Source organism: Phoenix dactylifera, chromosome 9 (assembly GCF_051530095.1).
Source record: "Phoenix dactylifera cultivar Ajwa chromosome 9, Ajwa_hap1_PhDact_Kaust_v1.1, whole genome shotgun sequence".
Taxonomy (NCBI): domain Eukaryota; kingdom Viridiplantae; phylum Streptophyta; class Magnoliopsida; order Arecales; family Arecaceae; genus Phoenix; species Phoenix dactylifera.
In genome coordinates, this window is record NC_143198.1 from 5,243,283 (window position 1) to 5,255,507 (window position 12,225).

The window sequence follows — 12,225 nt, forward strand, 5'->3', positions numbered from 1 at the left end:
TTCAATGTCGCCGTGCGACACGCGGACCCTCAACTGCCGGGCTGCCGGCATGGGGTCACCACCGTCAGTCATGAAATACACGCTTTCAGCAAAAAAAAAAAAAAAAAAAAAAAAGACACGAGAATTGTGGCATTGTTAGGAATTGACTCTTACGGTTGTTCTACGTTTCAAATAGGATTTGAAAGAAAGTAGGAAAGGCGTAGGAAGTAGATAATGTGAATTTTCTCAATATTTTGCATGCTTGTTTTTTATTCTCATTCAAGTAGATACAGTTATTATAGAGGAAAAAAGATGTTTCCTTACACAAATGTCTCTGAAACTGTCGACTGCTCAAACACGAGATAAAGCTAATATTTGCTGCAGAGAGACTTCTTCTTATTTTGGAACTCTCAAATTTTTTTTTTAACAAAAAGACTTTCAGCTAGCTCAATTCCTCATAGCAAGAAGAAATTAGCGATAAAGGCTCTCAGATCTAAGATTCTCGGCAATCTCTGTTTCCCAGCGGTCTCCATTTTCCAGCAGTTTCTCCTTGTCATACAGCAACTCCTGCAAAGACATCAGATACATGAGAACCAAATTTTGGTGATCTGAAAAAATGGTGAACTCGGTGGAAGTGAAAAGCTCACCTCGTGAGTTTCCGTTGCAAATTCAAAGTTGGGGCCTTCAACGATCGCATCTACAGGGCATGCCTCTTGGCAGAACCCACAGTAAATGCATTTTGTCATGTCAATATCATACCTGTGCAGCAACACCCAAAGCAATGACGGTAGAATTGGAAGGTACATAACATAAAATTGATCCACAAGTGATTGAAACCAATGCAGCAGCCTACTTACCTCGTAGTACGTCGACTGCCATCTTCTCGTTCCTCTGCTTCAATTGTGATTGCTTGTGCTGGGCATATCTGGCCATAACAGTAATCATCTTGAGTAAGCATCAGGGCCCTAAAAATAATGTCATCATAAAAGGTTGATGATATCAGCAGGGTATGTGGCAATCATAACGGAGTCCCATGTTTTAGGTTTGTAGTATGCGAAGCAGTGGCTGTAAGCTGGTCAATTGCTTGCACGCCACATTGTTGATTATCAGAATACACCCTACAGTTCTAAGTTCATGAAACAAGATGATGAAATGGACTGTAGTCCTTTGAGCTCTAAAGGGATCAACTACAAGACTTTTTAATTGTGTGTGGAACATGCAACATCTTTAACACTTACAGCTTCACAAAGCTTACAAGCAATGCACCGCTCTTCCCCAGTTGGATATCGTCGGAGAGCATGCTCTCCTCGAAAACGAGGGCTCAAAGGCCCCTTCTCAAAGGGATAGTTTATCTGGGACAAGCAGATGCATGGAAACCAATGAGAGATGGAACAAAAGTGATATCATGTGATGCAAAACATAAGTGATAGTGAATGATGTGACTTACGGTAACTTTCCTCTCAAAGAAATATTTCAGTGTCAGCATCAAACCACGCACCATTTCGGTCAGAAATAGTGTGTTTATACTTTGCTCAAAAACTGCAGTCAAGCCTCAATCAATTAGACAGAGTGGCACATATTGCAGAAATGCATGTAGACCAGAATTGCAAAGGCAAGTTAACCCAAGATGAATAAATGCAGAAACTAGTTAAGATTCTGCAAAAGATTACCAGCACTCCAGTCCTTAGCAATCTCCTTGGCAAGTTGCTCTCTCTCCTCATCCTCTGCATGTAAGCAGACATATAAATAAACAGTAACTGTTGCTTTAATGAAGAACAGTTTTACAAATGCAGGCATGAACATCTCAGTGATTACCCTATTGAATAACAGTTTTAGATACATATCCAGGCATCAACATCTCAGTGCAATCAGCGTGAGAATCTAATTGAGCTGCAGAATAAAATTGCAAAGAAACCTTGTCACAAGAAAGAGAAGAATCTCATTAGCTTTGGTACAAAGGACATATAGGGACAATTAACTTGCGCCCGCCATTCTGAAATAATCACTAAACTGGCTAGTCCTAACAGGTCACAGAGATCCAAGCCCTATTCTCAGCATTGAGAAACTCCCCAAAAATAATTTAATCAGCCTTATGGAACCAACCAATTTGAGATAGTTCCAGACATTAAACTAATAAGTCTTCTGGATGTGACAGCTTCAGTGTTCAGACAAGAGTAGTATTTCCAAAATTTTGATGAAATTTTTATAGATGTCAATTTCTCGAGTTCTATGAAAAGCTGAGCTATCACCTTCAGAAATCTTTATTCTTGATATGTAAACGACAGTAAGTATTTTCTTATTACTCAAGCCAGTGACTCATGCAACTACCATTCTATTAGCTACAAACTCTTCAGAAAAGATGCTTAACAATGCTAAGTTCAATGCTAGGTGAAAAAAGGTTTAAGGGGGCCTAAGTTCAACTCATTACAGCTACTTCCAACTGATTTATTTTTGTTCTTCAATATCTAGAAATTTTTTTGCTTTCAAAAATCAAGGGGATAAGCTTACAAATATAGTAGATATAAACTTTTCTCCCATGCTTTCTCTTATTCCTGTGTACAACTCAAAATACACTAATGTTCTTCTGTTGTTTGCATTATTGGAAAAGGCTCAATGTGCGCTAGAGCGCCAAGATCCCTTAGAGCCTAGGCACAAGGCAAGTCACACCTTAACGAAGTGAGATGCAAAATACCAATATACTTGATTCTAAACATATGGACTTATGAACATAAATACAATTAAAAAAAGTATTAGAATTTAGATTTATACACATATGAAGGACATGGCAATGTCAAATATCAAAAATTCAAATGTGATAAGGCAATAACCAGTCACCACAAAACAGTTATTATGGAACTGCCACCAAGTTCGAACGACTGGCCTACATAAAAATATTAAACTACTAGGAAGTTAAAGTGTTCTAAGATCAATTATCTAAGCTCCGAAGTCAAAAACATGAAAGCAAACATGTAATCTAAATGTCCAAAATGCAACTACAAGGAGAGCAAAATATCTATTATGAAATCTAATCCAAAAATCTACGGCATCCCAAAGACCTACTCCCTAAAGACCACCATCATCAACAACAACAAGCATCGTCAACCACTACAAATAAAAAAAAGAATCTGGAGCTACAGCAGCAGCAGAAGAAGAAAAAGAAGAGGAAGAGGAGGAAGAAGAAGAGAAAGAGGAGGAAGAAGAGCAGGCATCCCTCCCCTATTTTCAGATGTATCAGCACCCCTCCAACACACCCACCCCGCCGCTCCCCCCCCCCCAAAAAAAAAAAAAAAAAAAAAAAAAAAAACCTGTTTCTGACGGTATGCTAGTGGTTCTACAAGATATAATGCATATTTGAAAATGGGCATTGAAAGACACAGAAGAATGGAAAATTTTTTGGGAAAGCATAGTAGAAGGCTCATCTTGAGAAAGATATTTCCATGTAAAAATTAAGATTCGGAGAGGAGAAGATGAAAGAGCACGGGGTTTTCAGAGTTTACAATATGTTCAGCATATGAAATGCAAAAATCTGGGTCAATGCTAATGTATTATCTTTTTTGTTCCAGCCAAATATAAAAGAGTACCATAAAAACAATACAGGGCTAAAAGGAGATATTAAGAGCAAGACAGAATTATAAGGCCTAACTACAATCAATGTCTAGGGGTGGATATCACAGGGGTTGGGTCAGGTTGGAGAAAGTGTTGTCAAAGGCACGCATGAGGAGCACATAGGAGCACCTAGGCACAAGGCGCAGGCAACGACCAGCCCAAACACCTCTCCTAGCTTCAAGAGAAGTAAAAAGGTGCACCTTTTTTTGCCATAAGAAAAGCCCCACTTGATCCTGATGATTGGCCAAAGGAGGAATATACGAAGGGCCAAAAGGGGCAAAGACACGATGGGAGGGTGGATTAGGGATTTGAAGGCCCGATTGAGGTGAACCAACGCTCTTACGGTGGATCTAGGGCTCCAACCAGCTTCTCCACTCTCTAGTAAGTCCTTTCTTCTTCTTCTTCTCCTAACTATAATCAATGTCAAAGACTGGAAATCGGGTGAGTTGAGTCAGGTTGGAGGCAGTGTTGTCAAGGGCATGCCTGAAAGGCGCAAGCAAAGCCCAAACCAAGCACCTCACAAAGCCTCAAGCGAAGTAAAATGTGTGCATTTTTTTACGCCTTGGAAGAAGCCCAAATGCAGAAAAAAGCGTACCTCACTATTTCTGAATCTCGGTCACTTGATCATGATGATCGACCAAAAGGGGAAAGTTACAAATGGAGGGTGGATTAAGGACCTGAAGTCCCAATTAAGAGGAATTGACTTTCCCCCTTCAGTGGATCTAGGACACCAATCAACTTCCCCCCTCTCCATATCCCTTCTCCTACTCCTCCTCCGCTACCCTACTACTAGTGCTCCTGCTCATGCTCCTCCTTTCTCTCTTTTTCTCTCTCTTCTTCCTCTTTGCTGCCGATGCTGTTGCTGGTGCTCCTGCTCTCCCTCTTCTTCCTTACATCTCCTTCTATCTTTTTTAATCTTCACTACTGATTGTCCTCTTCTTCTACTCATCCCCCCATCTTCTTCTTCTGGTTCTCAACAGCAGCTTCTGCTATCTGATGGCAAACAGGGACTTAATCCCTTTTTTTCCCTTTTTTGTCTTTATTTTTTCTTCTTGCTACTACCAAAGAGGGGACTTAATCGTTTTCTTCTTCCAAACAAGGGACTCAGGCGAAAGGTGGCACAAAGTGTCCAGTAGTCTTTTTTTCTGAAGCATGATGTGAAACAAGGGACTCCATGAATCCCCTATCTTCTTCTTCTATTTAGATTTACATTTATAAATCAATAATTCATTGTTAAATGTGTTTCAAATCATTTGTTCCTTATTATTTATATGTATATTGATATTTTTGCAACTCATTTCGTCAAGGCGCATACCTTGCGCCTAGGATTCAAGAGACCATGGCACCTTTATGCTTTGAGCCTTTGACGACTTTGATTTGAGGTCACAGCCCAGACCTAGCCCAAAAACTAGAAAGACCTTTTCTCAAACCCAACCAGACCCAGCCTTCAACCCGATCTCCTCAACCCAAACCCAGCCCAACCTCAATTTTTTGATTTCGGGTTCAAAGCCAGTTGGTTTGGATCAGGATAGTTGGATCAATTTAGCCAAATCAGTCATAAATACTCCCATGCCATATAAATAATATATAAGAGTAAAATAAAATGAACTAAGGATGGCAACTTGTGAGTACAATGTGGATCCTAATTTAAAATAGTTAAACAATGCTAGGGAGAACTTGGAAAATGAAGACACATCTAATATATGTATATTATATATTTATTTGGGTTCTAGTTGGATCGGGTTGCCCAAAATCTCAGCTTGAATCCAAACGAAATTTGAGTCAGGATGGGATTTTCAACCCAAACCCAACATGAACCATGCCTAAACCCATCCAAGCCGGGCCCAATTTCAGGTTACACTCGGGTTTGTTTTGAGTTGACCTGCCCAATTTCTCAAACCAAAAGAACAACAACAAAAAGAGGGAATGGACTTAAAAAAAAAAAAGGAAAAGAAAAGGGGGAAACCCTGTCTCTCAATGGCTAATGAAACCTAGATAATTATTAAAGGCACACAACCACTTTGTTGGCCCTAAACCATCTAATCTAGGCATTGCAGATGCCTTGATATATGCTTTTGACAATACTATGTGTATTAGGTGTCAAAGACATGAAACAAAACTAGTTTACATATTTTTTCCAAAATCTATAATAACTAAAAAACTTTTAATTCCAAATTTATTTCATATACATAATAAGCCATCGACAACTGGATTAATTCAAAATTGTGTATGATAACTATCTCTTGAATCAACAAACTCTATTCCTCTATTTTAGTTTTGTATCTAACTAATTTAGGAAACTGTTATGCACGCTTCTCTTACAAGTGGAATAATAGATCATATTTCTTCTCTATTGGACAATAAATCTTGTGGTTATATAGTTATATTATACCCCATTTCTAATAAGTTATCATTCACTGTTATTCAAGACATATTGCTATAATTTTGTGGAGAGCTATGGAGAAGGTTTGTAGGTATCCCTTCACGAATCCAGCCAACTGATTGTCTAGGTTCTGCAGCAAGCTGCACTGTTGGCCACAGCTGTCTTGGCAAGGACTAGCAACTCAAAGATGACTGATGTCAAGCTGAGCTAGTTGTGCAAGTTTCCAAACTTCGATAGGTTATGCTATGATTCACAAAGCAGACTATAGATGGAGAAAGCTTGAATATTACGGTCAATATACACAGAGACGAGTGTTTCATCAGCCTAATTGGCTAAGTTATGTCATGAGATAGAAGTTGATAACCAGTTACATTTTCTTGTAATCAATTTATTGTGCCAACTAACAATATCTTTAACTCTTCATATGTACACCTTACATATGACAGTATATATGAAGGGAAGAGTGTCTAATTAATCTCACTGGATTAGAGATGTGACTTCTTTAACGTTGATAGCATCTAATTTATGTTCATGGTTGGAAATTCCTCATGCCTACGAACACTAAATTCTTAAACCAAATTTTATATACCTTGAATGTGGTGGGTATATGGTGTAAAAAAGTCATGAATGCCAGTGGAAAACATGATGATCAAGATAACTCATAAATCTATGATAACTTGACTTGGAAAACATAAAATTATTGAAACGTAACAAAATCCATTCCCCAAAAAAAAAAATTGTGCCAGCATGACTTATAAAAGCAAACCTTTAAATTTCCTAGTTGATGGGCGTGAGCTGAATGCTTGCCAATGGTTTTGTAGAACCAATGAAGATTGTCCAGGTTGAACCTACACAAGATTAAGATTTAATATTTATAGTTGGCGAATATGCAAAATATATAGTAAATAAACAAAATATGGCAATTACAAGTAGGAACTGCCCTTTCCCAGCTAAACACAGTGATTACAAGAATGAATGGTAAAAGTTTGCTCTTCCCAGATATATTTCTGAACCATGAATCAGCCTAGGGAGAGGTTATCTAGAAAACAAGAAACATAATTTATATATGAAGTGAAAAAATTGACAAAAGGAAAGAGAGTGCAGATTATATTTTGATTTCATGAGATCTCAGAGCAGCATTGGTTCCAATGCTATAACTAAGTAAACAGTCTTAGGTCAGAGACATTCTTCAAAAAGAAAAAAGAATAATTAAGAATGAGAAATATTTGTTAACACTAAAAGTCTAAGACAGATCCATTACAGTTCAAGGTGACCTCACTAGATGTCATCAGTTAGATGAAGTAAGAAGGTAAAGACATACATGCCCACAGATTCCATTTCCAACAGGACTGCAAAAACAAAATGGAGGGAAGAGGGAAGATAAAAAAAGAAGTTTTCCTTCCAAAACAGGGTTCTTGACTGCAATAATGAAGGAATCATTTGGTTTTGTAACTGAAACAATAACCCATTGAAAATAAGATTTATGAGGAAAGTAGAAAAGAGAAGAGAAGAGATAAATAGGAAACAAATGATAGATAAAGTCCTCTAATTTCTCCCATTAATGTCAACATATCAGAAAATTCAATTCAACAACTGATCTGGATCACCATTGGCTTACTAGAAAATGTTACAGCAACTTCTTAAATCAAATTCAAAATTTTGCTATTTTACAATTTGGATTACATTGGGGTCTATTGGCCAAGTCTTGACAGTCTCTTGGAATAAGAATTGCACTTCTAAGTTAAAACTAGGACAACATTTGGTGGTGGTGGTGGTGGGGACAGTAGAAGTTGAAGGATTTCACAACAACCGGAGCTATTTTTGGATTCGGCATGATGTGGTCCAGAATGCTATAATGATTCCGAAAACTTATCATTTTCAACAGGGGACCTATATCCAGCAATTCTCTCATTCACTTGTTCCTATTAATAAAGCTGAGTTACGGACTTAATTTGTTGATCCCATATTACTTCCTAATCAGTTCCTCCTCACTTTTATCAATCAGCCCAAAATTTTCCTTAGATTAACCCTTATCAAATTTACACAAAATCCAGCTATCTTTATGAATTCTTGATGGCAAGAATCCTCTGAGTATTACGCTACCAGTAGAAGCAACTCTTTCATACATGAATCCCCTTCTATTCTTCTGTTTAGTTCCAATCACTTTCAGCAACCAGCCATCTGTTCTGAGAAAGTTCTCTTTATTCTTAAGCAAACCATAACGGAAAGACATCCCTCACTAAAATCTATGAATAAAGATCAATATTGACAGATGTAATCTTAATATATTTCTTTTTCACTTCCAGACACATTCCAAGCTCTTATACATATTTAGCCTATTGCACGTTATCAATAGTGCTAATTAAGATGTCATATGATAACATCAGATACCCCCTCCATGTTCAGTCCTTTGTGTGTTTCCATAGTGCAAATAAGGATCCTATACGCTAAACAAGGTACAATCATCTCAAGTTGAAATTTAGTTTCAATCACCTATGCCCTAAATGGATGATGACTATGTATGACCACAAAGCAATGTCAACAAAGTACACGATTTTCTGGGTTTGTCCACTCAGGTTGAGAGGTGACTAAGTTACAGTTCCTCAATTACTAATCCATGAAGAGGCCCTTCACCTACAACTGTTAATGAGATATGAGGCAAATTCCAATATATTGATGGCAAACAAGCATGCATACAGAATGTTATTTTTCCACTAACAAATGCTTCATATTTGCACAAAAATTGTGTCAGCGTGGGCAGTTAGAACACATAGTTTTGCAAACATGATGTGAAAAAAAGATGCACAATCCAGTTAGCCAGTTTGAAGAGACTGACCTAAAATGAACAAGAAGCACTAATTCTTTCATATTTTTATTTAAGAAAGCATACACTCAAGTGGTTAGAATAGTCAATCAACAGAAATACCTATGCTACCTATATTTTTTTTAGTTCAAAGACAACCAGATCTCTTAAGTTGTTTGCCAATAAAGATGATCCACTAAAACAAACCAGATTAGGTATCAACCAAGTCAGACAATTCAGGCATGTCTGCTGAACAGTCTCCCTGCACACTTGGATAATCACAAAATTGGGCATACCATTAGGTGCCCAAGTATACCAGGTCACATGGACTAAAATAAAATCTCACTAATATCTCTAAAGAGATATCAGAGACAATGGTATTGGATAAGCAAGATATTTAGAGACTTGCATGATAACAACCACCAAAGCTTCTCCTGGCATTATAATTGACAGTTGTTGCCAAGACACCTGTAGGGGAGGTCTTAAACAAGCCAAGATTTTCCCCACAGATCAATGTTCGTGCAATCCCCAATGCGAAGACCAAGTTTCGGCAATAGCTGAACCAGATTAACCTACTCCACAAATTGTCATGTTCAAAAACAAGCTTCCCAGACCAGCAGCCTAGAAGATCAGTCCTCCAAATGCCCATATTCCAAATACCAAGAATTTCAAAACCTTCTTAAGGGTGAATATATGTGTTTGTGTCCCAACAAACAAGAAAGAATTCCTTGTCCAGGATCTCCTTTTCCCAGAGGATAGTAGTGTAGCTTTTCTTTATATCATTCACAATAGATTAGAAAATCCAACTAGCTGAGCATAGATGAACAAGGATTACATGGAGGACAGGCAGGAGAGTGGCCCTACCTGGGTAGGCGGTTTAGCTTCCAAGTCCAACTCTAGACCTAACTCAATTCATTAGGCCTTGAAATTTGTTTCTATGTATACTTACCCAAATGAGGTCTAAAAATTGGTCCTGATTTAGCCATCTCCCATAGTCTCAGTTATTAAGATATAAATATGTGTTGTCTGTGGTGAATAAATGAGGTTGCGCTTACTATATCTTTAGTAAAAATGACCCTGTAAACAGAGAGTACAATGATGGACCATGCACCTGAGGATGTTGGACTCAAGTTATGTCGGGGCAGTCGTTGGCAGAGCTTACGTCTTGAAATGACAAAAGGGGTTTATCTCCAGGAGAAGCTGGAAATGAGACCATAGGAATCCTTGAGGATTAGAAGAGAGGGTTTCAGACTCGAAGATGAGGAAATATGGTGATAGTTGGTTCCCTATTCCTCAGCCTAACAGACTAGGGAAAAGGTGATTCAAAGATCCACTGAAAACATTGGAAATAAGTGGCTGTTACTCCAGTCCAAGTCCAAGAAATCCCGTCTTCCGAATGAAACTACTCATCCTATCTTCAAGACCAAGTGTCTTCTACCAAACACTCTTTTCCAATGTTAACTCTGACCACAGCCATTCAACGGCTGGGCTCTTTTTCAGCCATATAGATGGTAGCGGACATGCTCCTACCATCTGCATAGGTGTTTTATCCAAGCGGAATCAGTTTAGGGGGGATAGTCTATATTAAATCAACGGACAAATAAAAAAAAGACAGCAAGATTAGCAGAGACTTCAAGCAACAAAATCGGAAAATTAGGGTTCCAAGACAATCTAATCACGCGAATTCCATGAAGCCGCAAACAAATTCAATTGCATGAATTTGTTTTTTCTTCGATGGTCCATGAAAAAAAAAACTCGTATATTTTCAACGTGCCATCAAATTCAATTATACCATATCAAAATAAATTCCTACAAAAAAAATAAGAAAACGTCTTAAAAAAAAAAAAAGACACAGAAGTAACCGCAAGCATGATACAAGTGCCGCAGATTCCAGGGAAAGCAAACCGAACACTAGGGTTTTCCTTCAGAAAGAATAATAGACTTGTTTCCTTCTGTTCTTCCTGGAAACGACGGAGAAACTCCAATTGTTCGACGAAATTAGATAAGTCATGGATGCTAGAATCTAATGAATAGAATACGGTAAGAGAGGAGATGAGATCTGATATCTTGCCGATTGCCTGGCCCGAAGAGCCTGGAGGGTTTTCCGAGCTAAGATCCCCGCCATCGAGGGAAAGCCGAAGGGTCGTGAGCTCGAGGGTGTGGAGCGACTCGGGAGGAAGCGGAACAAAAGGGAGAATTGGCGGAGCAACGTGAATATATTGGGCCATCTGATACAGCATCAGGGCGGGCCTGGCACAGACCCGGTACAACTCAAACAGCAGGCACAGAACATTGCGGCCGAGGTCCAAGAATACTAGGCCCAGGACTGGCCCTGGCCCAGACCGTGGCCTACACCATACTATGGGCCATGTTCCATGGGTCGTAGCCCAGGTCCGTTGGCCAGTTCCAGTGGATCATTGCGTTCGCCGAACAATTGCCCGGTTCCTTGATCTAATTGTCGCGCCCTTCCAAGATGAGAGAAGTCTCCCCCGTTTCCCTCTTCGTGTCATTCGCCTTTTAATGTGGATTTCTAGGGTTTTAGTTCCGGATCTCTGGCTTCTAAACGCATTTCGATTGGATTGCATATGAGAGATTTATGTTTTGATCGATTAAGTGTTTGGTCTTTTAATTCCTAAACTTTGCCAATCTGATCTGATTGGAATCGTAGCTTTTTTTTTTTTTTTAGGGTTTCAGATTTCTGTAAGCTTTTTCCCAATTACATGGTTGATACATAGACAAGTTCATAAAGATAGTTTCTTTTTTATTAATAGCTTGTGTGACCTCTCTCTTGGGAAATTTTGGTTTATTGGAAAATTTATTTGCTAGTTGCCATCATCATCTGAACACAATTGAATTTATCAACCCTAGGCCTGGACCAGTCCAGGTCCAGGAAGGATATATCTTTTAAAGACCTCTCGTATGTCATATGAATAGTAATAAATTCCAAGTGATTTATTCTTTTATAAAGGGTTTTTTTGCATGAATCTCCTCCTCAATATTAATTTTTACATAAATACCCTCTCAAAATTGATATTTACATATATACTCTCGTAAAACACTTGTTTTGCTATTCTACTATTTTTTATTCTATTTTTTTTTGCATATGTATCCACACTATCTAACACCATTAAAAAATTAACAGTTTTAAATTAATATGACTAAAATACCCTTAATGGGTAGATGTGCAAAAAGAAACATTTATAATGCGATTGCAATGGAGCCAAAAAAGTAATTTTAAAATTTTGTTTTATTTTTAATCAAAATAAATATGATTTTTATTAACGGTGTTAGAAGAACGGTTATATTAGTAATATTTGTGCAAAAATAGTATTTTATGAGGATACAAAAATAAATATAAATTTTAAGAGGGTATTTGTGCGAATTTAAATTTTTAGAAGGGCATTCATGCAAAAAAAAATCCCTTTGTTTTAAAAGAAGCTTAGCCAACAAGAGT

The 12,225-nt window shown here is 38.0% G+C and overlaps 1 protein-coding gene across 2 annotated transcripts; it reads right to left on the reverse strand.

The window, feature by feature from the left end:
• Positions 1-220: 220 nt before the first annotated feature.
• On the reverse strand, positions 221-10,981 carry LOC103705360 (uncharacterized). 2 transcript variants are annotated; one of them, XM_008789028.6, is made up of 8 exons: positions 10,843-10,980; positions 6,735-6,816; positions 1,650-1,703; positions 1,427-1,518; positions 1,218-1,331; positions 837-904; positions 627-738; positions 221-546 (listed from the first exon to the last, which is right to left on the reverse strand). In XM_008789028.6, exons 1-8 carry the CDS (start codon positions 10,894-10,896, stop codon positions 451-453), a joined length of 672 nt encoding a protein of 223 aa, XP_008787250.3. In that variant the 5' UTR covers positions 10,897-10,980; the 3' UTR covers positions 221-450. The 2 variants fall into 2 exon arrangements, with proteins under 2 accessions (XP_008787250.3, XP_088560174.2); XM_088704048.2 differs by lacking the exon at positions 1,218-1,331 and having other exon boundaries at positions 10,843-10,981.
• Between the last annotated feature and the right edge of the window lie 1,244 nt (positions 10,982-12,225).

Excerpts from the sequence above, each read along its gene's own strand:
- LOC103705360 (XM_008789028.6), bottom strand. The coding sequence starts at position 10,896 with ATGGCGGGGATCTTAGCTCGGAAAACCCTCCAGGCTCTTCGGGCCAGG. Across the intron at positions 6,817-10,842 it reads CTCTTCGGGCCAGGCAATCG|GTTCAACCTGGACAATCTTC; the intron begins GCAAGATATCAG and ends AATCTTGTGTAG. Across the intron at positions 739-836 it reads GGCAGTCGACGTACTACGAG|GTATGATATTGACATGACAA; the intron begins GTAAGTAGGCTG and ends GTTGCTGCACAG.